The sequence below is a fragment of the Pseudorca crassidens genome, chromosome X, assembly GCF_039906515.1.
Source record: "Pseudorca crassidens isolate mPseCra1 chromosome X, mPseCra1.hap1, whole genome shotgun sequence".
NCBI classification, from domain to species: domain Eukaryota; kingdom Metazoa; phylum Chordata; class Mammalia; order Artiodactyla; family Delphinidae; genus Pseudorca; species Pseudorca crassidens.
Genome location: NC_090317.1, coordinates 74772263 through 74799828, shown reverse-complemented (window position 1 = coordinate 74799828; position 27566 = coordinate 74772263). Strand labels below are relative to the sequence as shown.

At 39.3% G+C, this 27566-nt stretch overlaps 1 protein-coding gene across 7 annotated transcripts in view; it reads left to right on the top strand.

Annotated features, from left to right (window-relative positions):
* The window catches only part of YIPF6 (Yip1 domain family member 6), an 87647-nt gene that overhangs the window by 1100 nt on the left and 58981 nt on the right, over positions 1–27566 (top strand). For 6 of the 7 annotated variants that reach the window (XR_010940006.1, XM_067723418.1, XM_067723416.1 and 3 more), the window contains exons 2-6: positions 19571–19699; positions 20746–20824; positions 23576–23618; positions 25845–25970; positions 26611–26768. Coding sequence is in view for 6 of the 7 variants with exons in the window: in XM_067723416.1 (XP_067579517.1) it covers positions 19571–19699; positions 20746–20824; positions 23576–23618; positions 25845–25970; positions 26611–26768 (535 nt within the window). In the remaining variant the exon portion in view is untranslated. Of the gene's footprint in view, positions 1–3655; positions 3749–19570; positions 19700–20745; positions 20825–23575; positions 23619–25844; positions 25971–26610; positions 26769–27566 lie in introns of those variants that run through there. The other variant, XM_067723417.1, reaches the window with a different exon arrangement.

The following is a 27566-nucleotide window of genomic DNA, read 5'->3' as shown; positions in this document are numbered from 1 at the left end:
AATCAGTGCCATAACTGAGTGTAGTCAGCTCAACATTCTGCCCCCCAATCCCTCCTCCCAAACGTTTAGTTATATACCAAATAGTGTTTAATTATATAGTAGTTGCTCAATAAATGGTACATCCCTTTTCTCTGTTTTAAATTGGCAACTTAACATAGTAGAGGACTGACCTGGGAGTCAGGTGAAACTGATTCTAGTTTTGGTTCTGCTTACTAGCTCTGTTTGTTCATCACTTCATTTGACAGATATTTATTGAGTATCCGCTATGTTCCAGGCACTCTTTTAGGCACTGAAGATACAACAGTGAAAGAGAGTGAGTAGGTCCAAGTTCTCATGGAAGACTTCTGACCTTGAGGAAGTCACTCTGAACCCCAGTTTCCTCATTTGGAAAATGAGGGTAGTAAGTCACCACAGAATTAGAGTACTAAATGAACTAATATATGCATAGTGCCTGGTATGACGTAGTTACAGGTGCTTAGGTGTTTTTAGTTCCTTTCGTCTAAACTGACCCACTTCTCTTTTATGAAGCTTTCCCCCAATTAATTTTAGTGGTTCTGGTTACTCATTACTCAGTATCCAGTCCACTTCTATTCAACAATGTTTATTGAACTCCCACAGTGTGTAATACACTATGCTAGTTGCTTTAGGAAATACAAATGGCCTTTCCTTATGCTTACAGTCTAATTTGTAGGGATAAGACAAATGTATAATGCTAAAATAAGACACTATATAAGAAAGTTACACATAAAATATTAACAAAATTTAAAAGAAGATGCTATCATGTCTAGTTGGGGTGATGAAGCAAGCTACATGGTAGAAGTTACATTTGAGGGGGCCTCAGAGGATGGGTAGGATTTGAATTGCAGGTGAGCATAAGAGCTATCAATGATTGACCACCTGCTATGTGCCAGGATTGTACTAAACATCCTCTGCATATTTTCTAAACTTCACAGCAGCTAGTTCAGGTGGTTTTTGAACTATGTTTTACTTGCAGGTGAGGGGATGAGACTCAGAGAGATTTGATGATTTCCCCAGGGTGGCTAGGCTGAAAATTGAACTTAGGTCTGCTTCTGAAACCAAGACTATTTCCAGTAATGCTACAGAGCCTCTCATTGGTGAAGGTACAGAGGTTAGGAGGTGCTAATGCATTTGCAGAACAACAGAGAGATTACTTTGGCTGAAGCACAGGGAAGTATTAGGAGGTAAACCTTAAAAGATAAGGCTACTAAATTAGGGAGGCAATATGGAACAGTGGTTATGGATGTGTGCTCTGGGGTCAAGTCGTCTAGGTTTGGTTCTATGCTCTGTCACTTAACTAACTGTAGGATATTGGGGAAATTACCAAACCCCTCCATGCCTCAGTTTCCCTGTCTGTAAAATGGAGATAAAGTAATACTTACAGGGTTGTTCGGTGGATTAAATGAGTTAAAACACATAAAACACTTGGTAGAGTGCCTGGCACATAATAATCATGTAGTGTTATTTCTTCTTATTGACTACTATGCCGGGAGGTTTAATAGGCAACAAGGAGCCACTGGAAATTTTTGAGGAGGGAAGTGTTTTAAATCATGAATTTGACAACATAACAGAGGAGTTACCATGGGGAGTATCTGGAATCTAGGATACCAGTGCAAGTGTTTGCGGTAGTTCCAGGAAGAATTGATGACTGTTTGGACTACAGCAGTAGCAGATGTGAAGATTTGAGTAAGGCGGAATGCTCGAGGGTTTGCAGTGCTAGGGAGAATGTGTCTTACATAGTGCTTTTCAAACTTTAATGTGCATAGCAGTCATCTGGGGTATTTTGTTAAATTGCAGATTCTGATTTAGTAGGTCTGGGATGAGGCCTAACATTCTGCATTTCTAATAAGCTGTCAGGTGGTGCTGCTGCTGCTCCTCCCAGTATCACATTTTGAAAAACGAGACTATAGACAAATGGGAGGAAGTGATACCCTGAACAGAAATACAGAAGAGGAGAATGAGGGCCCTAAAAGTTGATTAATTCACTTTTGGAAATGTTTAGTTTGAGATATTGGCAGGCCATCCAATAGATATCCAACAGGTAGTTGGACACTGAAATCTGGACTTAAGGGCTCACAAGAGGTCAGGACTAGAAAGGTTGATTTAGGAGTCATCTGCATAGAGTTGAAAATACAGAATATTGGGTAATGCCTGTCTATTGCCTGTCTGTTTAAGGAGCAGGAAAAAGAGCCATAATAATCGCTATAGCCTGGGGTCTGGAAGGAAGCTGGTCCCAGGTGAAGGTGCTGGCTAGAGACCATGCCACTAAGCCCCGACCTCCACCTCTTGGACTGAACTGTTTCCTGCTTGATCCACCCCACCCCTCCCTCCACCTTGTTGACTCCTTTCTCTCTTTAGGATTTTGGTCAATAGTATGAGCCATCTGCTCCCAGCCACTTTCTTAAGGCTGCAGTCCCTGCTTTTACTGTGTGTTTTTGGCCCTGCCTCTATCTCCTCCCCTCATTGGCCCAAGCCAGGCAGCAAAGTGTGCACGTGTGTTTATGTGCACACATGTGTATGTATGTTCACAAGGCTGCCTGCACAGAGGAAGGGGAGGGACATGGGGTCCAAGTCACCTTTCATCTCCACTGAGGGGCTAGTCAGAGCAGGGTCCACTAGCTGAGGTCCTGGTGGTATTGTCTCATATATGGGGCTAGAGAGCCACAGATCCTGCCTCAGTTCGCTGAGCAATGTCACTGATTCTCTGGGGAAGAGATACTGAGGAAGGGTTGGGATGGGGGATGAGTGGGAATCACATGGCACTTTAGTGACTGCAGTGACTTCTGAAACCAAATAGCTGGAGTTAGGCCAAACTTCCCCAGTTAAGGGCACAGTCTTCCATAAGAATGTCCTCACTTCAGATACCAGCTGAAGGACCAGGACCACCCTCACTTCTGACCTACTGGCTACAAATTCAGGAGTTCCCGTGATCCCCTCAGGCTCTGTAATTCCCTAGAATGATTCACAGAACTCAGGACAATGCTGTACTTAAAATTACACTTTTATTATAGCAAAAGGATACAACAGAAACCAGCAGAAGGGGGAGATGCTTAGGTTGAGGTCTGAGATGGTCCCTAACACAAAATGTCCTTGTCTTCTCTCTGTGGAGTCAGGACAGGACCCTGTTACTCTCCTGATACATTGATGTGTGACAATATGCAGAATATTGCCAACCAGGAAAGCTCACCCACATATCTAGTTTTTATTGAGTTTTCATTATGTAGGTGTGGTTGAATGGATCATTGCCTCCTCCGCTTCCAAGAGGCCAGGTTTGTATCACAGGACTCAAACCCCCCAATCCTCTAATCTTGTGTTTGGTCTTTCAGCAGTGGTTAGCCACCATGCTGTCATCTCATTAACATAAACTAGCTGTCTACCAGGGCTCACCTGTTAGCTAAACTATTAGGGCCCACTATGAATAACAAAAATATTACTATCATTTAGGAAATCCCAGGAGTTTAGAGGCTACCTCCCAGGAACAAAGGACAAAGGCTAGCCAAATACTTTATTCTACAGCAGTGACAGAACCTGAATCGACTCCCTGGGAATCTTGAACCTGAGCTCTTGACATGTATCTGTCCCCTTCTGTGAGCCTGCTACTAAGTGGTTTACTTGTATTAATATATTTCTTCCTCAGGACAACCCTGTGATGATAGTACCATCATCTCAATTTTACAGATGAGGAAACTGAGGCACAGAGAGGAAAAGGAACCTGCTCATTGTCACACAGGTAGTAAATGATGGAGCTAGGATTGGAACTCAGGCTGCCTGCCTCCAGGAGCTTGCACTCTTAACCAAGGCTCTCCAGATACCACATGTTGAGCATTGACTATGTGCTAGGTGACATGCAGGTGTTATCTAATTCTTGTAGCAGTGTTGTTTCCAAGGGAGGGCAAAGGCCCGTTTGGCTTCAAAGGCCATTCCTTCTGCACTGCCCCGTCTACCCTAGCAGTAGCAGGCAGCAAGAAAGCTCAAAACAAGCAATCCTGGAGCTTGAAAGGGCAGTATCGTAGTAGTAAAGGGAGAATAATGACTTCAAAACAGGTTGGTTTACACATTAAGTGCTGAAGAATATTCAAAGGGTGAAACTGAGGAAGGATTCTTATATTTCTTTTTTTTTTAACATCTTCATTGGAGTATAATTGCTTAACAATGGTGTGTTAGTTTCTGATTTATAACAAAGTGAATCAGTTATACATATACATATGTTCCCATATCTGTTTCCTCTTGCGTCTCCCTCCCTCCCACCCTCCCTATCCCACCCATCCAGGTGGTCACAAACCACCGAGCTGATCTCCCTGTGCTATGCAGCTGCTTCCCACTAGCTATCTACCTTACGTTTGGTAGTGTATATATGTCCATGCCTCTCTCTCGCTTTGTCACAGCTTACCCTTCGCCCTCCCCATACCCTCAAGTCCATTCTCTAGTAGGTCTGTGTCTTTATTCCTGTCTTACCCCTAGGTTCTTCACGACATTTATTTTTTTCTTAAATTCCATATATATGTGTTAGCATATGGTAGTTGTCTTTCTCTTTCTGAGTTACTTCACTCTGTATGACAGACTCTAGGTCTATCCACCTCATTACAAATAGCTCAATTTCGTTTCTTTTTATGGCTGAGTAATATTCCATTGTATATATGTGCCACATCTTCTTTATCCATTCATCCGATGATGGACACTTAGATTGTTTCCATCTCTGGGCTATTGTAAATAGAGCTGCAGTGAATATTTTGGTACATGACTCTTTTTGAATTATGGTCTTCTCAGGGTATATGCCCAGTAGTGGGATTGCTGGGTCATATGGTAGTTCTATTTGTAGTTTTTTAAGGAACCTCCACACTGTTCTCCACAGTGGCTGTATCAATTTACATTCCCACCAACAGTGCAAGAGGGTTCCCTTTTCTCCACACCCTCTCCAGCATTTATTGTTTCTAGATTTGTTGATGATGACCATTCTGACTGGTGTGAGATGATATCTCATTGTAGTTTTGAGTTGCATTTCTCTTATGATTAATGATGTCGAGCATTCTTTCATGTGTTTGTTGGCAGTCTGTATATCGTCTTTGGACAAATGTCTATTTAGGTCTTCTGCCCATTTTGGGATTGGGTTGTTTGTTTTTTTGTTATTGAGCTGCATGAACTGCTTGTAAATTTTGGAGATTAATCCTTTGTCAGTTGCTTCATTTGCAAATATTTTCTCACATTCTGATGGTTGTCTTTTGGTCTTGTTTATGGTTTCCTTTGCTGTGCAAAAGCTTTGAAGTTTCATTAGGTCCCATTTGTTTATTTTATTTCCATTTCTCTAGGAGGTGGGTCAAAAAGGATCTTGCTGTGATTTATGTCATAGAGTGTTCTGCCTATGTTTTCCTCTAAGAGTTTGATAGTTTCTGGTCTTACATTTAGGGCTTTAATCCATTTTGAGCTTATTTTTGTGTACGGTGTTAGGGAGTGATCTAATCTCATACTTTTACATGTACCTGTCCAGTTTTCCCAGCACCACTTATTGAAGATGCTGTCCTTTCTCCACTGTACATTCCTGCCTCCTTTATCAAAGATAAGGTGACCATATGTGTGTGGGTTTATGTCTGGGCTTTCTATCCTGTTCCATTGATCTATCTTTCTGTTTTTGTGCAAGTACCATACTGTCTTGATTACTGTAGCTTTGTAGTATAGTCTGAAGTCAGGGAGCCTGATTCCTCCAGCTCCGTTTTTTTTTCTCAAGATTGCTTTGGCTATTCGGCGTCTTTTGTGTTTCCATACAAATTGTGAAATTTTTTGTTCTAGTTCTGTAAAAAATGCCAGTGGTAGTTTGATAGGGATTGCATTGAATCTGTAGTTTGTTTTGGGTAGTAGCATCATTTTCACAATGTTGATTCTTCCAATCCAAGAACATGGTATATCTCTCCATCTATTTGTATCATCTTTAATTTCTTTCATCAGTGTCTTATAATTTTCTGCATACAGGTCTTTTGTCTCCTTAGGTAGGTTTATTCCTAGATATTTTATTCTTTTTGTTGTAATGGTAAATGGGAGTGTTTTCTTGATTTCACTTTCAGATTTTTCATCATTAGTGTTTAGGAATGCCAGAGATTTTTGTGCATTAATTTTGCATCCTGCTACTTTCCCAAATTCATTGATTAGCTCTAGTAGTTTTCTGGTAGCATCTTTAGGATTCTCTATGTCATCTGCAAACAGTGACAGCTTTACTTCTACTTTTCCCATTTTTATTCCTTTTATTTCCTTTTCTTCTCTGATTGCTGTGGCTGAAACTTCCAAAACTATGTTCAATAAGAGTGGTGAGCGTGGGCAGCTTTGTCTTGTTCCTGATCTTAGTGGAAATGCTTTCAGTTTTTCACCATTGAGGATGATGTTGGCTGTGGGTTTGTCATATATGGCCTTTATTATGTTGAGGAAAGTTCCCTCTATGCCTGCTTTCTGCAAGGTTTTTATCAAAAATGGGTGTTGAATTTTGTCGAAAGCTTTCTCTGCATCTACTGAGATGATCACATGGTTTTTCTCCTTCAACTTGTTAATATGGTGTATCACGTTGATTGATTTGCATATATTGAAGAATCCTTGCATTCCTGGATTAAACCCCACTTGACATGATGTATGATCCGTTTAATGTGCTGTTGGATTCTGTTTGCTAGTATTTTGTTGAGGATTTTTGCATCTATGTTCATCAGTGATATTGGCCTATAGATTGCTTTCTTTGTGACCTCTTTGTCTGGTTTTGGTATCAGGGTGATGGTAGCCTTGTAGAGTGAGTTTGGGAGTGTTCTTCCGTCTACTATATTTTGGAAGAGTTTGAGAAGGATAGGTGTTAGCTCTTCTCTAAATGTTTGATAGAAGTCGCCTGTGAAGCCATCTGGTCCTGGGCTTTTCTTTGTTGGAAGATTTTTAATCACAGTTTCAATTTCAGTGCTTGTGATTGGTCTGTTCATATTTTCTATTTCTTCCTGATTCAGTCTTGGCAGGTTGTGCATTTCTAAAATTTGTCCATTTCTTCCCGGTTGTCCATTTTATTGGCATAGATTTGCTTGTAGTAATGTCTCATGATCTTTTGTATTTCTGCAGTGTCAGTTGTTACTTCTCCTTTTTCATTTCTAATTCTATTGATTTGAGTCTTCTCCCTTTTTTTCTTGTTGAGTCTGGCTAATGAGTTTTTTCTTGTTGAGTCTCAACTCTTGTTGAGTCTTGTTGAGTTTATCAATTTTGTTTATCTTCTCAAAGAACCAGCTTTTAGTTTTATTGATCTTTGCTATCGTTTCTTTCATTTCTTTTTCATGTATTTCTGATCTGAGTTTTATGATTTCTTTCTTTTTGCTAACGTTGGGGTTTTTTTGTTCTTCTCTCTAATTGCTTTAGGTGCAAGGTTAGGTGGTTTATTGGAGATGTCTCCTGTTAGGATTGCATTGCTTTAAACTTCCCTCTTAGAACTGCTTTTGCTGCATCCCATAGATTTTGGGTCATCATGTCTCCATTGTCATTTGTTTCTAGGTAATTTTTTATTTCCTCTTTGATTTTTTCAGTGATCACTTCGTTATTAAGTAGTGTGTTGTTTATCCTCCATGTGTTTGTATTTTTTACAGGTCGTTTCCTGTAATTGATATCTAGTCTCATAGCGTTGTGGTCTGAAAAGATACTTGATACAATTTCAATTTTCTTAAATTTAACTAGGCTTGATTTGTGACCTAAGATATGATCTATCCTGGAGAATGTTCCATAAGCACTTGAGAAAAATGTGTATTCTGTTGTTTTTGGATGGAATGTCCTATAAATATCAATTAAGTTCATCTTGTTTAATGTATAATTTAAAGCTTGTGTTTCCTTATTTATTTTCATTTTGGATGCTCTGTCCATGGGTGAAAGTGGGGTGTTAAAGTCCCTTACTATGAATGTGTTACTGTCGATTTCCCCTTTTATGGCTGTTAGTATTTGCCTTATGTATTGAGGTGCTCCTATGTTGGGTACATAAATATTTACAATTGTTATATCTTCTTCTTGGATCGATCCCTTCAACATTATGTAGTGTCCTTCTTTGTCTGTTATAATAGTCTTTATTTTACAGTCTATTTTGTCTGATATGAGAATTGCTACTCCAGCTTTCTTTTGGTTTCCATTTGCATGAAATATCTTTTTCCATCCCCTCACTTTCAGTCTGTATGTGTCTCTAGGTCTGAAGTGGGTCTCTTGTAGACAGCAAATATATGGGTCTTTTTTTTGTATCCATTCAGCCAATCTGTGTGTTTTGGTGGGAGCATTTAGTCCATTTACATTTAAGGTAATTATCGATATGTATGTTCCTATTCCCATTTTCTTAATTGTTTTGGGTTCGTTATTGTAGGTCTTTTCCTTCTCTTGTGTTTCTTGCCTAGAGAAGTTCCTTTAGCAGTTGTTGTAAAGCTGGTTTGGTGGTGCTGAACTCTCAGCTTTTGCTTGCCTGTAAAGGTTTTAATTTCTCCATCAAATCTGAATGAGATCCTTGCTGGGTAGAGGAATCTTGGTTGCAGGTTTTTCTCCTTCATCACTTTAAATATGTCCTGCCAGTCCCTTCTGGCTTGCAGAGTTTCTGCTGAAAGATCAGCTGTTAACCTTATGGGGATTCCCTTGTGTGTTATTGTTGTTTTTCCCTTGCTGCTTTTAATATGTTTTCTTTGTATTTAATTTTGGACAGTTTGATTAATATGTGTCTTGGTGTGTTTCTCCTTGTATTTATCCTGCATGGGACTCTCTGTGCTTCCTGGACTTGATTAACTATTTCCTTTCCCATATTAGGGAAGTTTTCAGCTATAATCTCTTCAAATATTTTCTCAGTCCCTTTCTTTTTCTCTTCTTCTTCTGGAACCCCTATAATTCGAATGTTGGTGCGTTTAATGTTATCCCAGAGGTCTCTGAGACTGTCCTCAGTTCTTTTCATTCTTTTTCTTTATTCTGCTCTGCAGTAGTTATTTCCACTATTTTATCTTCCAGGTCACTTATCCGTTCTTCTGCCTCAGTTATTCTACTATTAATCCCATCTAGAGTAGAGTATTTTTAATTTCATTTATTGTGTTGTTCATCGTTGTTTGTTTCATCTTTAGTTCTTCTAGGTCCTTGTTAAATGTGTCTTGTATTTTCTCTATTCTATTTCCAAGGTTTTGGATCATCTTTACTATCATTATTCTGAATTGTTTTTCAGGTAGACTGCCTATTTCCTCTTCATTTGTTTTTATCTTGCTCCTTCATCTGCTGTGCGTTTTTCTGTCTTCTCATTTTTCCTATCTTACTGTGTTTGGGGTGTCCTTTTTGCAGGCTGCACGTTCGTAGTTTCTGTTGTTTTTGGTGTCTGTCCCCAGTGGCTAAGGTTGGTTCAGTGGGTTGTGTAGGCTTCCTGGTGGAGGGGACTAGTACCTGTGTTCTGGTGGATGAGGCTGGATCTTGTGTTTCTGGTGGGCAGGTCCACCTCTGGTGGTGTGTTTTGGGGTGTCTGTGGACTTATTATTAGTTTAGGCAGCCTCTCTGCTAATGGGTGGGGTTGTGTTCCTGTGTTGCTAGTTGTTTGGCATAGGGTGTCCAGCACTGTAGCTTGCTGGTCGTTGAGTGAAGCTGAGTGCTGGTGTGGAGATCGAGATCTCTGGGAGATTTTTGCTGTTTGGTACTATGTGGAGGTGGGAGGTCTCTTGTTGACCAGTGTCTTGAAGTTGGCTCTCCCACTTCAGAGGCACAGCACTGACTCCTGGCTGCAGCACCAAGAGCCTTTCATCCACACGGCTCAGAGTAAAAGGGAGAAAAAGTAGAAAGAAAGAATTAGTAGAAGAAAGAAAGAAAGAAAGAAAGAAAGGAGAGAGGGAGGGAGGGAGGGAGGGAGGAAGGAAGGAGGGAAGGAGGGAAGGAGGAAGGAAGGAAAATAAGAACGAAAGAAGATAAAGTAAAATAATATAAAGTAAGATAAAATTTAATAAAGTTATTAAAATAAAAAAATAATTATTAAGATTAAAAAAAGAAAAAAATGGATGGATAGATCCCTAGGACCAATGGTGGAAGCCAAGATATACAGACAAAATCTCACACAGAAGCATACACATACACACTCACGAAAAGAGGAAAAGGGGAAAAAATTATAAATCTTGCTCTCAAAGTCCGCCTCCTCAATTTGGGATGATTCGTTGTCTTAAGGAGGGAAGGAGGGAAGGAAAGAAAGTAAGGAAAAAGATAAAATAAAATAAAAGAAAGTTAATAAAATAAAAAAGAATTATTAAGAAAAAGAATTAAAAAAAAACAAACAAAAAACGGACGGATAGAACCCTAGGACAAATGGTGGAAGCAAAGCTATACAGACAAAATCTCACAGAGAAGAATACACATACACATTCACAAAAATAGGAAAAGGGGAATAAAATCATAAATCTTCCTCTCAAAGTCCACCTCCTTAATTTGGGATGATTCGTTGTCTATTCATGTATTCCACAGATGCAGGGTACATCAAGTTGTTTGTGGAGCTTTAATCCGCTGCTTCTGAGGCTGCTGGGAGAGACTTCCCTTTCTATTCTTTGGTCTCACAGCTCCCAGGGGCTCAGCTTTGGATTTGGCCCCTCCTCTGTGTGTAGGTCGCTGGAGGGTGTCTGTTCTTCGCTCAGACAGGACAGGGTTAAAGTAGCAGCTGATTCGGGGGCTCTGGCTCACTCAGGTTCGGGGGGAGGGAGGGACACGGAGTGTGGGGCGAGCCTGCGGTGGCAGAGGCCAGCATGATGTCGCACCAGCCTGAGACGCGCCGTGCGTTCTTCCGGGGGAGTTGTCCCTGGATCCCGGGACCCTGGCAGTGGCGGGCTCCACAGGCTCCCCGAAAGGGGGGTGTGTAGTGATCTGTGCTCGCACACAGACTTCTTGTTGGCGGCGGCAGCAGCCTTAGAGTCTCATGCCCGTCTCTGGAGTCCGCGCTTTTAGCCCCGGCTCGAGCCCGTCTCTGGAGCTCCTTTAAGCAGCGCTCTTAATCCCCTCTCCTTGCACACCAGGAAACAAAGAGGGAAGAAAAAGTCTCTTGCCTCTTCGGCAGGTCCAGACTTTTCCCCGGACTCCCTCCTGGCTAGCTGTGCTGCACCAACCCCCTGCAGGCTGTGTTCATGCCGCCAACCCCAGTCCTCTCCCAGCGCTCCGACTGAAGCCCGAGCCTCAGCTCCAGGCCCTGCCCGCTCAGGTGGGTGAGCAGACAAGCCTCTCGGGCTGGTGGGTGCCGGTTGGCACCGATCCATTGTGCGGGAATCTCTCCGCTTTGCCCTCCGCACCCCTGTTGCTGTGCTCTCCTCCACGGCTCTGAAGCTTCCCCCTCCGCCACCCGCAGTCTCTGCCCACGAAGGGGTTTCCTAGTGTGTGGAAACCTTTCCTCCTTCACAGCTCCCTCCCACTGGTGCAGGTCCCGTCCCTATCCTTTTGTCTCTGTTTATTCTTTTTTCTTTTGCCCTACCCAGGTACGTGGGGGGGTTTCTTGCCTTTTGGGAGGTCTGAGGTCTTCTGCCAGTGTTCAGAAGGTGTTCTGTAGGAGTTGTTCCACGTGTAGATGTATTTCTGGTGTATCTGTGGGGAGAAAGGTGATCTCTGCGTCTTACTCTTCCGCCATCTTCCAGAAGCCCTGTATTTCTTTTGTTTTTCTTTTTTTTGCTTGCAGGTTTTCTTTCATTTATTTATTTTTTATTTTTTTGGCCATGCCCCGGGGCATGTGGGAGCTTAGTTCCCCCACCAGGGATCGAACCTGCACCCCCTGCATTGGAAGCACGGCGTCTTAACCACTGGACTGCCAGGGAAATCCCCAGATTCTTTTATTTCTTGATTATGAGGTCACTATTAGCACTATCAGTAAAGTTGTGGGAAGACTAGTGTAGACTACAAAGGATTAAGAGAGTGGGAGAGTGAAGAGCAGTTTGATCAGAGAAGATGAGAGGAAGGAGAGTAGTTTGAGGGAATGGCCGAAACAAGGAAGTGATATATTTTACCATTTTACTATGGAAGCTTTCAAATATGTAAATAAAGAGTAGTATAACGAAACCCATATACCTATCAACATTCTGCTATTCTTTTTTATTTCCCCACCATATTTTTTTCTGGAGTATTATTTTAACCTTTTTATTTTGAACTGATTTTAGACATACAGAAAAATTGCAAAAATGGTACAGAGAGTTCCTGTATACCCCTCACCCAGCTTCCTCTAGTGTTAACATTGTATATAACCATAGTACAGTGATCAGAACCAGGAAGTTAACATTGGTACAACACTATTAAACTACAGATCTTATTTGAATTTTATCAGGATTTCCACGAATGTCCTTTTTTGTTCCAGGATCTTATCCAGGATCTCACATTGCATTTAGCTGTTATTTTTCCTTAGTTTCCTTCAGTTTGTAATCGTTCTTCAGTCTTTCCTTGTCTTTCATAATCTTTTGTGAGTGTTTTAAAGCAAATCTGAGACATATCACTTTACCCATAATACTTCAGTATGTTTCCCTAATAGGTAAGGACTTTTGTTTTGTTATCACACATAACATAATAATAATCACTCCTTAATATCATCTAATCTCTATTCACCTCCCAATTTTCTAAAAAAAAAAATGTGTTTTTACAATTTGTCCAAATCAGGATCCAAACAAGGTCAACAAATTGCATTTGGTTAGTAAGTCTCTCTTTTCTCTAAAGGAACATTTCTTTTCCTTTGTTTGTTTGTTTTTTTAAAAATTTATTTTATTTTTGGCTGTGTTGGGTTTTTGTTGCTGCATGCAGGCTTTAGTTGTGGCGAGCAGGGGCTACTCTTTGTTGCAGTACACAGGCTTCTCATTGCGGTGGCTTCTTTTGTTGTGAGCATGGGCTCTAGGCGCGTGGGCTTCAGTAGTTGTGGCACGCAGGCTCAGTAGGTGTGGCTTGTGCAGGCTCAGTAGTTGTGGTGCATGGGCTTAGTTGCTCTGCGGCATGTGGGATCTTCCCAGACCAGGGCTCAAACCCGTGTCCCTTGTGTTGGCAGGTGGATTCTTAACCACTGAGCCACCAGGAAAGTCCCAATAAGTCTCTTTTAATATATGTGTTCTCTTTTTAATGTAATTTATTTGTTTAAATTCAGTCATTTCTCTTGTAGAATTCTCCACTTTCTGTATTTGGCTGATTGTATCCTTGTGGTATTTTTAGTATGTGCCTCTGTCCACATATTTCCTGTAAACTTTAAGATCCAGAGGCTTGATTATATTTAGATTCATTTTGGCCTGGGGAGGGGAGGCAAAAAGGAAAAAGAACTTAGATGGTCCCTAAAATTAGGAATTTTTTGTTTATTTTTTAACTTTTTATTAAGAAAAATTTCAAACACACAAAAGTAGAATGGTAATGTGGACCCTCAGGTACCCAACCTTCAATAATAATTACCAGTTTATGGCCAATCTTCTTTCTTCTATAGCCCTACCCGCTTTTCTCTATACTATTTTGAAGCAAATCCCCAGCATCATTACATTAGTAAATATTTGATATGTATCTCTAAAAGATAAGGATTCTGTTTTTAAAGAACATAACCACAATATCATTAGTACATCTAAAAAATCAATAATTCCCTAATATCAAATATCTTGTCGGTGTTCAAATTTCCAGTTATCTCCTAAATGTTATATTTTTATAATTTAAAGTCTGGCCCACTACCTATTTTTGTAAATAAGGTTTCATTGGAACACAGCCAAACATAATTTTTTTTTGCAGTACGCAGGCCTCCCACTGCCGTGGCCCCTCCCGCCGCGGAGCACAGGCTCCGGACGCGCAGGCCCAGCGGCCATGGCTCACGGGCCCAGCCACTCCGCGGCACGTGGGATCCTCCCAGACCAGGGCACGAACCTGTGCCCCCCGCATCGGCAGGCGGACCCCCAACCACTGCGCCACCAGGGAAGCCCCCCAAACATAATTTTTTATGTATTGTCTTTGATTGCTTTCATGCTACAGTGGCAGAGTTGAGCAACTGCAACAGAAACCATTTGGCTCTCAAAACCTAAAATATTTACTATTTGGGTCCTTCACAGAAGAAGTTTGGTGACCTCTGCTTTAGGCAGTCATCTTTTAGAATAATTAAAAATAAAATATTTTTTATATTTACCATCATTTAAACCACTTCTGGTTATCTTCATTTCCTTGTGTAAATCCAAATCTCCTTCTGATATCATATTCCTTTCTGAAGATCATACTTTAACATTTCTTATAGTGCATGTTTCAGCTTTTGCTCATCTGAAAAATGTCATTGTTTTGCCTTCATTTTTAATAGCTATTTTTGCTGGGTTTAGAATTCTGGGTTGACAGTTTTATTTGTTCAGCACTCTAAAGGTGTGTCCATTTTCTTCTGCCTTGTGTAGTTTTGGGTGAGATGTCTGTTACCTTTTTCCTCTGATTGCAATGTCTTTTTTCTCTGGCAGACTTTAAGGTTTTCCTCTTTATCTTTGGTTTTCAGTAGTGTGAATGTGTTTAGGTTTGTGGATTTTTGCTTTTGTCTTTAGGTATTTATCTTTTTTAATATAATTTTTATTTATTTTTTAAAATTTATTTATTTGGCTGTGTTGGGTCTTCGTTTCTGTGCGAGGGCTTTCTCTAGTTGTGGTGAGCGGGGGCCACTCTTCATCGCAGTGCACGGGCCTCACTGTCGCAGCCTCTCTTGTTGCGGGGCACAGGCTCCAGATGCGCAGGCTCAGTAGTTGTGGCTCACGGGCCTAGTTGCTCCGCGGCATGTGGGATCTTCCCAGACCAGGGCTCGAACCCGTGTCCCCTGCATTGGCAGGCAGATTCTCAACCACTGCGCCACCAGGGAAGCCCGAGGTATTTATCTTGATTGGGGTTTTCTGGGCTTGGATCTGTCATTTGATGTCTTCGTTATTTTTGGAAAACAATTCAGTTGTTACCTTTTCAAATATTTTTTTCAGATCCATTATCTTTCTCCTCTTGTGGGATTTCAGTAATATACAAATTAGACTGTATAATATCGACCCACAGTTCTTGTATGCTCTGTTCTGTTTTGGGGTGTTCTTTTTTGTTATTTTCTAGTTTTATTGAGATATTATTGGCATATAACATTGTACAAGTTTAAGGTGTACAATGATTTTTTTTTTTTGGCGGTACACGGGCCTCTCACTGTTGTGGCCTCTCCCGCTGTGGAGCACAGGCTCTGGACGCGCAGGCTTAGTGGCCATGGCTCACGGGCCTAGCCACTCCGCGGCATGTGGGATCTTCCTGGACCGGCGCACGAACCCGTGTCCCCTGCATCGGCAGGGGGACTCTCAACCACTGTGCCACCAGGGAAGCCCCAATACAATGATTTGATGTGTGTAATTTTAAATTTTCTAACTCTTCTTGTTTTGTTTTTGTTTAGATAATTTTCACTGACCTATCACCGATTTCTTTATTTGGCTCTGTTGAGTCTGCTGGTAAGGCTGTCAAAGGCATTCTTCATCTGTTACTGTATTCACTTACTTCTAGCATTGCCATTTGACTCTTACAGTTTCCATCTCTTGGCAGAAATTCATCATCATTCATGCATGTATCTTTTCTACTAGAGCCTTTTTTAACATTTTAATTGTATTCATGGTAAATTTTTCTTCTGAAATTCTAACATCTGGGTCACCTCAGAGTCTGGTTTAATTGCTTTGTCTTGTAACAGAAGGTTGTTTCCCTGTGTGTGTGTGTGTGTGTGTGTGTGTGTGTGTGTGTGTGTGTATGTGTATGGGGAAGGGGTAATTTTTTTATTGATCACTGGCCATCGTGTATAACAGTAGAGACTGCCTGGAAATGGCACATCTTTTCTGCTAAGTTGTTACTATGGGGGTTAAGTTAATATAGTAAGGAGTTGAACTGTATTTGGGTTTTGTACTTGATATGGGAACCTTCAATGCATCATCAGCTTCAAATTCCTCCCCTATTACCTTGTGCTTAGGGTGGGCACTAGGTTTTCCCAGTGTTTTTCTTAATGTTCCTCCTCCATGCTTAGTTTTCTGTATTCCCTTTGCCCCTGCATAAGATAGTTGGTTTCTCTCCAAGCTCTAGCCCCTCCCTTAGCACTAGACTGCTATTGCTTGTTGTTGCATACTTGCTAGCCTTGTGGTGGGTACCTGGGAGGTGGAGATTCTTTGTTGTTTTGGTCCAGCCTCTGCCTTAGGTAGGTCATATGTCCCTGAGTCTTCCTGGGTGAGACTTTCTCAGTGATCCTGTCTCTCCCCCAGCTGAAGGGAGACTCTAATAGTCTGGCCTCAGGATGATTTCCCACCCCTCCTCCAGGAGTAGTGAGGTTTGTCTTTTCCCTTTCCCCAGCCACAGTGGGTTTTCACCTGTGCTCTGGAGACAACAGAGTTTGCTGATCTTCCCCCAGCAGCTTTAAGTCTCTTTTTCTGTAGGGGAGAAGGGTCTGAGCCGGTCTCTGTGCTTTTCTCAGAAGAGGCAGCTACTCCCCTTACACCTGGACCAATGGAAGTCTGTGGAGAAGAGCCTGCAAGCGGGTGTGAATGCCTCCTGTGTCTAATGTTTCCAGGGACACTGTACTCTCACACTAGTCAACACTTGGTCTTTAGCAATTCATTTTTAAATTTTAGCTGAATTCTTAATCATCTGTGTGATGCCCCGTGTTGTTGTCTTCTCGTGCTTTGCTACAGATGAGCCAGTGCTCATGTCCCATCTCTTCTTGGAAGTAAGTGCCTGTCTTTCCTTAGATTTCATTCATGCTGCTTGGTTGCCCTACAACCTCAGCTCTCTGATGGGTTCAAGGAAAGTTATGATTTTGTAGTTAGTCTAGCTTTTTCTCATTGTTCTAGTGGATGGGATGCTCATTCCAGCTTTCTACATCCTAATTGGAAGTCAAATTACAGTGTTGTAAAGTCACTTGAAATAGTTGCTCTCTGTGTGGTTGTGTATTTAATTCAGTAGGTTCATTTGTTTCATTTTTCTTTCAGTTTTTGGGACTGCTTTTAAATTTTAATTTTGTCTCATAATTCTGTGAAGTTATTTATATGATTTCAAGTTATATATACAGAACAATGTGTGTTCCAAGAAGACTAACTTCTCTACTTGTTTCCTCCACCTTATTCCCTCCTTTCCTAATTAGGAAGCCTCTTTTAAAAAAAATCTATGACATTTCTTACATTACATGTGACAGGTCACATTACATGACTTATTTCTTATATTTAAAAGATATTCAGATATGTATATATATATTTGTACCCCCTCTTTTCTCAGATAAATGGTAGCATGTATACAGACTTTCCTCCACATTATTTTTTAATTTAACACTCCATAATAGTTCTTTAGAGATATACCCATTCCTTCTTACAGCTGCATAGCACTCCATTATGTGGACATACCATGCTTTATTCAACTGGTTCTCTGTTGATGGGCATTTGGGCTATTCTCAGGTTTTTCGCTTTTACAGGTAGTGTTGTAATGAAGAGCCTTGTGTGTGTGTTTGTGTGTGTGTGTGTGTGTGTGTATATATATATATATATATATATATATATGACTTTTTGTATTTTTACCACTTTAGACTCCTAAAAGTGGTGAGCAATCCATATGTAAATTTACTGGATATTGCCAGATTAATCTTCAATAGGGCCTGGTACCATTTTACCTCCCCAGCAGCAGTGTGTGAGTGCTTTTACCCCTCAGCTTCACTTGCAGAATGTGTGGTCAAACTTGGATTTTTGCCGGTCTAACAGGTGAAGAATTTTCAAGTAGCTTTAATTTGCATTTCCTTATTAAGAGTGTGATTGAGAAGCTGCTTTTCATAAGTTCTTTGAACAACCTTATTCTTCCTAAAATTTTAGTATACTGTCTTGTATTTCATTTACCTGTAACTATTGCCCACTAAACATTGGGCCAAAAACCATATGAGAAGGGATTGCTTCTGTTTTCTTAGGAACTTGAAGATTCTAGAGTTTCAGTCACAGTAATCAAATTTGGCATATGAACGTAAGAGTTTAAAAGTTTGCAATCTTGCAGTTCACTTTGGAAATGTTATTTGATCTGTGGTTGCCAGTAATCTGGTAAAAAGAGTATAAATAATGATGTGTTTTGCTATTTCCATGTTCTTCCCAGTTTCCCTTTAGATTTCACATAATGCTCCAGTTTTAGCCAGCATAATGCTCTGTTTTAGCCAGCAGAGGCCACTGGAGCCCACTAAGGAGCAGAAGTGCAACAGAATTGTGGCTGTGCTAAGATGTGATCACTGAAATGTCACTAAAAGTTCTGCAATCTTACTAGCTTCTATCCTGTTAAGATATCATGCTTGACAGCTCATGCAGCTCAATATCAAAAAAAACAAATAACCCAATCCAAAAATGGGCAGAAGACCTAAATAGACATTTTTTCAAAGAAGACATATAGATTGCCAACAAACACATGAAAAGATGCTCAACATCACTAATCATTAGAGAAATGCAAATGAAAACCACAATGAGGTATCATCTCATACTGGTCAGAATTGCCATCATCAACAAATCTAGAAACAATAAATGCTGGAGAGGGTGTGCAGAAAAGGGAACCCTCCTGCACTGTTGGTGGGAATGAAAATTGATACAGCCACTGTGGAAAACAGTATAGAGGTTCCTTAAAAAACTACAAATAGAACTACCATATGACCCAGCAATCCCACTACTGGGCATATACCCTGAGAAAACTATAATTCAAAAAGAGACATGCACCCCAATGTTCATTGCAGCACTATTTACAATAGCCAGGACATGGAAGGAACCTAAATGTCCTTCGACAGATGAATGGATAAAGAAGATGTGGCACATATATACAATGGAATGTTACTCAGCCATAAAAAGGAGTGAAATTGAGTTATTTGTAATGAGGTGGATGGACCTAGAGCCTGTCATACAGAGTGAAGTAAGAAAGAGAAAAGCAAATACCGTATGCTAACACATATATGGAATCTAAAAAAACGGTACTGATGAACCTAGTGGCAGGGTGGGAATAAAGACGCAGACAGAGAACGGACTTGAGGACACGGGTGTGGGGGATGGGGAAGCTGGGACAAAGTGAAAGAGTAGCATCGATGTATATACACTACCAAATGTAAAATAGATAGCTAGTGGGAAGCTGCTGTATAGCACAGGGAGATCAGCTTGATGCTTTGTGATGACCTAGAGGGGTGGGATAGGAGGGTGGGAGAGAGGCTTAAGAGGGAGGGGATATGAGGATATATGTATACATATAGCTGATTCACTTCGTTGTACAGCAGAAACTAACACAACATTGTAAAGCAATTATACTCTGATAAAGATATAAAAAAAAGATTTCATGCTTGAAAGAAACCAGATATTTGAGGGCAAGAAAGTCTATGCCATTTACTTTATAATTTTTTCCATTGTTTGCCATCTCCTTCTTTAAGTTAAAAGAAATAAGCGTTTGAGAATTTTAGCTAACTGCATTTTTCGATGTCTGGTGAGCTAACACCTTATTTTAAAAACTGTATAAAACCCTACAAAAAGACATGGTCCTGCTCTCTGGGAAATGATGATGTCTTTGGGGGAATCCTACAGTTTATTACAGGCTTTAAATTTTTGTCCCTAATTCTTCTCAGTTTGCAGGCCTTTCAGATATATCTATCTCACAAGACATCCCTGTGGAAGGAGAAATCACCATTCCCATGAGATCTCGCATTCGGGAATTTGACAGCTCCACACTGAATGAATCTGTTCAGAATACCATTGTAAGTTAGACAAGTTGAGAGAACTTCTGTTCAGTGTCATGGGGCTAAATAGCTAATAGCACTTCGTAATATTTTTGATTGGTTCACTGGTTTTCAGTGTATTTTATTTATTGAAATTTAAGGTTCTCCCCTAGAGAATAATTTGGTACAGCCTTTTTGGAAAGCAGTTTGGCTGTAATGGATATTAAGGAACTTAAAATGTCCAATCTTTTTGAGGTGATAATTCCCACTTCTCTAGGTATAGTATAAGGAAAAAAAATTTTTAATACAAAAGTATTTTAAAAAATACAGAAAAATGTTTATACAAAGATGTTTGTTACAGCAATATTTATAATGGGAGAAAGTTGCAAAGAAGAGTAATCGGTTAAGTAAATTATGTTACATCTATGTGGTAGAATGGTAAACAACCATTAAAAGTCATGTTTACAAAGAACTATTAATGACATGAAGAAATTTCTAAATTAGGACAGAATTACCTCAACTATAATTTGAGAGGTTATGTTTATATGACTGCACCCTTCTTTAAATGTCTTGATTTTTTAAAATCTGGCTTCTAGGATTCATTTGCCAGAATGTATGGGAATGTTGAAAATTAATTGACTTTACACATTGTGAAGAATGTGTTAGCTTGGGAGCAGGCTGATTGCCCCTTGTGACCTCATCATGTATGAACTGAAAGTTAGGTGCTGTGTTTTGCAGAGCAGATTTTACTAGTGCTATTATTTTCGTTTCTTTAAGTAACATATTAGGAGGGCTATGTTTCTCTTCTGTGGAGTTTAAAAACTCAAAACAGAACTGATGAATGTGGTAAAGAGTTAGATGTTGGCTTAAGGAGTTAATAGGAAAAGTTAATAGAAAAAGGAGTTAATAGAAAAACCCCACCTCTCTGGTTTGTTTGTATAGTGAAGGAATTAAACTGGAGTTATAGCTCTAAAATTCAATGAAGGGCTCCCAGGAGATTGAAATAAAAGAAATTTTAGCAAATTAAGTGAGGGGGCTTCTTGGCAACCTTGGTCATCACAGTACAAGTTGTTTATATCTTTCAGATGCGTGATCTAAAAGCTGTTGGGAAAAAATTCATGCATGTTTTGTACCCAAGGAAAAGCAATACTCTTTTGAGAGATTGTAAGTATATAAGGATTTTGAGGCTTTGCTGTTTCTCATCATACATTATCATAAGTATTTTATAAGGCAAAGGCTCTGTGGTAATAAAACTGATGTCATTTTGCAGGATGAAAAAATACATAAATGAAGTTTTTGAAAAAAGTTAAAAATTTAGGATGGAATTTCAGAGATTGGAAGATTTTGCTGAATATATTGTCCTCATCAATAAATATAGACTGTATATTTTCACCTGCTATAATAGACACTGCAAAGAATATTTCTGGAAGTGGCAAAGACATAGGGACTTTGTTCAACCAAAGAGCTAATGATTTCCAAGGGAAAGGCAAAATGTGTAAATGTTAAATTAGAATAATAGCTAATACCCATTAAAGGTTTAACAAATTAATAGTACTTTATTGACATTTCTATTTTCAGAATGATCATTTAGTCTGTTGACTGCTTTCTTTAGGAGTTCCAAAACAGTGTTTGCAGAAAATTTTGCTGTTATTTAGAATTTATTCTTAAAATTGTTAGACCTTTTCTTTTCAAGCATTCTTGGTTTTTCTTAGTACCCTTTGTCAGAAAAAAATTGAATCTATTGTTTGAGAGTAGTAACAATGATGTTGTACATGAGTGTACCTTCTATTTTGGCAGCATTTCAGCTGTAATATAAGGATGTCAAATATGTGGCAAATGTGCCATCACTGTGTGGCAATTGGATGCAGCGTCAGAATCTTTTTCAACATAGTACATTGTGGGTTGAAGCTGACACATGATTTGCTACAGCTCGTATGTAGTGGAAAGAGCATGGGCAAATCAGTGTTTGAATAGTGTGTGATCTTGGATAAGACAGTTAACTTTTCTGAGGTTGAAGTTTCTTCCTCAGAAAAGCTGTCTTATCCAATTAGATACCAATTCAGATCCATTAGGATGGTTATTGTCAAAGAAACAGAAAATAACAAGTGTTGTTGAGGATGTGGAGAAATTGGAACCCTTGTGCATTGCTGGTGGGAATGTAAAATGGTACAGCCACTGTGTAAAACAACATGGTGGTTCCTCAAAAAATTACCACATAATTTTATAGTATATAAAATTTATAGTATAGAACTACCACATGATTCATTCAGCACGTCTCCTTCTGGGTATATACCCAAAAGAATTGAAAGCACGGACTCAAACAGTTATTTGCACCTGTGTTCATAGCAGCAGGTGAAAACAACTCTTACGTCTATCAGTGGATGGATGGGTAAACAAAGTGTGTTATATACACCATGGTGTATGCCATATATGAATGGGTTATTATCCTTAAAAAGGAGTGAAATTCCTGATACATGCTACAACTTGGATGAACCTTGAAGACATTATGCTAAGTAAAATAAGCCATACACAAAAGGACATACATGATTCCACTTATGTTAGGTACCTAGAGTAGTCAGATTTATAGAGAAAAAAAGTTAAATGATGGTTGTCAGGGACTGAGGGGGTATTGAGGAGTTACTGTTTAATGGGTTGGAGTTTCAGTTTGGGAGATGAAAAAGTTCTGGAGATGGATGGTGTGTTGCTTGCACAACAGTGAATATACTCCGTGCCTGTACAGTTAAAAGTGACTAAAATGGTAAATTTTGTGTTTTATGTATTTCACAAGAATAAGAATAGTTTTAAAATACAGTTATGAATCTTTTACAAATTAAAAAGTCTTCACTGCATTAAAAAAACAGCGTATTAATGTCAGTTGTACTTGAATTCAGCTTTTCAGTTGATAAATTTTAACAATTTATTGCTTATTTAATTAACAATAGTTTATTAGAGTGGTAGGATTATGGTTTTTCTTTTTTTACATCTTTAACAAACTTTCCACAGTGGTGTCAAAATTACTTATTTAAAAAAAAGACGTAAGTATGTACATATGCACACTTCTTTCACATAAAGTTATGTACAAGTGAGGTTAAAGTTAGAAGTGGTATATGTACCTTTTTTCATATTACTTGAGGAAGATAATTGTGCTTTAAGCTGTATGTTACTGAACTGTTGGTTTATTAATCACCCAACAGCTATTGATTGAGAACCACAGTGATTAGACCTAATGTTGACAGAGCCTTTATAGTTTTCAAAAAGTTTTCATGTTGTTTGTTAACATTTAACCCTATGAAATTACCAGTGTTGGGCTGTTTTTCACCTATAAGAACAGCAATTCTATGCTAGTTCAATGTAGTAATTATGAAAGGGAAACAGTATTGCAGAGTGGAAAGGACTTTGTAGTAGGAATCAGAAGATTCTGGTTTTGGTTCTAGGTTCTGGTCCCACCCCCACACTTAACTGTTTACGGAAACTTGGGCATGTCACTTCTTCCCAGCTTTGTTTTTCATATTTGTGAGGTGAACCTGATTATATTTGCCTTGTCTAATGTAGTCTCAGATAGGTAAAGTGACTTGGCTTTAGTCTTCTTTTTGGTGGTGCAGGGTAGGGCACTTATGTCTTTTGACTCCTTGCTCGTTGGTCTTTAACTGTAGCATGCTGGAATGTGGCTTAGTAGGTGGGGAGAGGGGTGATTTGTGGGATGTGAAGTGAACAAAACTTAAAGGATATATGAAGAAGGGCATTCAGAATTAGGGAGCAGGGAGGGTCAGCAGAGGGATAGCAGAGGTCGGAAGGCTTGGGCAGACAGGGAGAGCCTTGATGTCTGAATTCCAAGAGTGGGAGATGTACATATTGGAATAAAGACAGAAAACACTACATGGTTGTGTCTTAACAGTCTTCTGTCTTTTCTTGTAGGGGATTTATGGGGCCCTTTGATCCTTTGTGTGACGCTTGCATTGTAAGTACTTATATTTCCTTTCTTTGTCATTTGAGATAGATTAGATTTTTTTCATGGAGTTTCAAAATTGAAGGGGATTTTGACTGAATATTTCATTTAGGACTTCTATGACATATTGTACTCCTTATGTATTTAAATCTAAAAAGTCAAGTAGTTTTCTAGATCAATTCAAAGAGTGATGGAATTTAAAGATGTGAAAATTATGCCCACCTTCATTTACCAATGACTTCTTATCCTGTTTTAGCCATTTCTGTTCAACATTTATTCACACTCATGTACCTCATTAAGCTAAGTGAATTAAGTATCTGTAGGTTTAAGCACTGTTTATTTGCAAACATAATTCTTTAAAAATTTACTAAAAGTATAAGTGAGAATAAATTAGAGTAGAAGTGGTAGAGTTCAAAGCAAGATCATGTTTCAAAGTGTTATGTTTTCCGTATGCATTGTATGTAAAGGGAAAGGACAGAAGAAGGAAAGCAAAAGTTCCGCTGGAGAGGGGAATATAACCACTGGTAGAGTGGAAAAAATACTGCACTAGGATTCAGTTCCGAGTTCTCATCCTAACTTTGCTATCAGCAGAGTGACTTTCGGCCACTAATAACCAAAATTTGTATAATGATTTTTCTTAGCTTACAGAAAACTTTTAAATACCTTCTCTTATCCTCATGACAAGAAGTGAATATTTTTCCTCTTTTGACGAACAAGCTCAGGTTCAAAGAGATTGAGGACTGAACCAAGGTCAAATATTCAGTGGTAGACCTGGAATTCAACCTCAGCTTTCCTTGACTGCCCATTCTCTACCTCTGCAATTATTACACATCTCTTCCCACGTAACCTCTCTGGGTCTCCTTTTCCATATCTATAAAAGGAGATGGTTGAGGGTCCTTTCCAGGCCGAACCTTTTATGATTTTAAATTCAAGTTTCTTACTGGCTTCTTTACCCATTTTTAAATGTAAGTCAAGCACATGGTAATCTAGGTAAAAACGTGGAGTGCTCTATCTTGTGCCTTTAATAACCATATCAAGGGAAACAATCCAGTGCCTTGATGAAAGGGTTTATATTAGAAGCTCTGAGCATATACTTTCTTAGTTTTGAAAGATTAACCTTAGAGATTATGGAGTTTAATACCACTTATTTGCAGAGAAGAAAATTGGAGTCCCAGAACATCAAGTGATCTGCTCCAGTTTCCATATCTAGTGACAGAATTAGGATCAATATCTGAGTCTCCTGCCTTCCAGGCCAGTTAATGTTCTTTCTATCATACCATGCTGAAGCAATAGGAGTTCCAGACAACAAGTGATGAGGGCCAGCATTCTTTGCACTGGATTGTCAGGACTTGGAATAGAGTATGCAGAACCATAGAATACAAAAGCCTGTACTGGCACATAGCATAGCAGGACAAGACTTACTGTGTGACTTCTCTATACTTTGTAATAAGAGGTTGTGAGTTTGATGTTACTTATTCTGTTACTGGAAAAAAATGACACAGAGTACAAGTGTTCTGAGTCCAAAATTCAAAGCAGTTTACATCTGTAAAATTTTTAGAGAGGATATAAGTGACTGTTCAATTACTCAGTTTCAAAGTAAAGCCTTTTCGTGATAATCTGTATGTTTTGATTTTAAAAAATCAACAACTAAATAGGTTTATAGACTGCTTCCATTTTTAAATGCCAGAACTAGAACCTTAACCCAAGGATTACAAATTCAAATGTGTACATGCATGCATTGCGAATTGGTTACCAGAAGCTCTTGTGAAGGAATCTGCTGCTGTGTCAACTGCACCCAATTGTTGCCATGTAGGAATGCAGGTCCAGTGTTGGAAACTCTTATGATTTTTCAAGAAAATCCAGAAATACCTCCCAATTTTAAAATAACATCAACTTGAATTTAAGACCATTTTAAGTATTGTATAGACCAACAACCTCATGTCTGTGAGCCATATTTAGCCCTTCAGTTTATACCCTCTGCTTAACTAAAAAAGGTCTTCGGTAATCCATTTAAGCATTCCCATGAGGTCAAATGGAGCACCTCTTGTAGTCCTGAGGCATTTGGAATTTGAAATAAGGGATATACTTCAGGCATTTTACTTTTGTACAGCCTACATATTATAGATCTTCAGGTGAGGTTTAGGGCAGCTCCCTGATTCAAAGTTTGAGAACCCATGCTGTAACTTTGTTGCTCTAAATAAAAGACTAGGCAATTCTCATGCCATTTCCTTGTCACAGAATGCTTCAGAGAGGCTCTGTAGATAGCGAAAAAGATGGAGGGCCCCAGTTTGCAGAAGTGTTTGTCATTGTCTGGTTTGGTGCAGTTACCATCACCCTCAACTCAAAACTTCTTGGAGGAAACATGTGAGTATTATTAAAATGCATCCCTTTTCCCTTGCCAGGTTGCATATCTTAGATTTTTAAGGAAGTCTGGCTAGTTATATATTTTTCAAAAAGAAAAATCAAAATAAATGAGAGCCAAAAAGAAGGTTCTCTTAAAACCACTGAACAGAGATAACCTAGTTGAATTAAATTACCTTAAATTATCTGGGGTCCTTTGATAAGCTTCAGTGCTCTCGCTCCAGCCCCTGAAATCATAGGCAGAATTTTTTGTGTTAGAAGATTATGTCTGTCTTTGGGAACAGATGGTCCATAGTTTTCAACAAATTCTGAAATAGGTCTGTAAACCACAAAAGATTAAGAAACACCATTCTTAGAGGTTCAGTGGGAGAAGGAGGTCTCTAGGAATTAGAGCAGATCATCTAGATACTAGATGGCTGACTCTTAAGGAGTTTAAGCAGAGAGGAGGAGAGTATGGGGAGAGCAAAACTAAAGCACATGTTTAATACAGAGGCCTATCCTTATAAAATCAACATTAGGGTATAGGTATTATGTATCTGAAGGAAGGTAATGATCCAAGATACATAGAAATCTGTGTAATAAACTGTATCATGATACAGATCAGCTATATTTATGATCTTTATGGATGTATGTTGTTTTTTAGATCTTTTTTTCAGAGCCTCTGTGTGCTGGGTTACTGTATACTTCCCCTGACGGTGGCAATGCTGGTTTGCCGGCTGGTACTTTTGACCGAGCCAGGACCAATAAACTTCATGGTCCGGCTTTTTGTGGTGATCGTGATGTTTGCCTGGTCTATAGTAGGTAAGAACGTACTTATCTCTACAGTAACAGAGCAGACCGAAACATGAGTTAGAGATGAAGATCAGATGAGGAGGAGTGTAACTTATAAGTTACATATGAGTGATATGATTCTTGCCAGTGTCATCCATAGAACCGTCTTCTCTCAGTAGGGATAATGTTCATCTTATCTGAGTTGGCTGTCTGGACTTCCGAGATGTGGAGAGTCACGTCTTTTTTTCTTTTCAATCCTTAAATAGTGGATAGGGTTGAAAAAGGAGATTACACTAGACCTAGCTTAGTCCTGGCATATAGGAGGCATAGGTGACTTGAGAAATGGCTTGAGCCTTTTCCTGACAAATTAATCATAATAATAGCCAGCATTTATCAATTGCTTACTGTAGGCCAGGCACTGTCATAAGTACTTCATACATATCTCATTTAACCCTCACAACAACCCTAATAAATAAAAAAAGTTATTATTGGTCCCATCTTTATAGATGAGGAACAGACCCAGAGAGGTTAAGCAACTTGCCCTGGGACACATAACTAGTGAATAGGGGAATCAAGTTTCAAACCCAACCAGATCACATACCTGTTTAGAAATGTACTATACTACCTCCCAGTATAGGTTGGTAAGTATCATAGTACTTGTCTGCTTCAGTAGAAAATTCTGCTAAAGATTAGTGAGAGCCTGTAGCAGTGGCAATGAATGCTATTTGCTCATTGTTTGTACTTTCCTAAAATTCTCTTAAAATTCCACCTTAAACTGGAAGTGTTCACTAGCTTCTTTTTAATGGGATAGACAGACTGCCTAATATT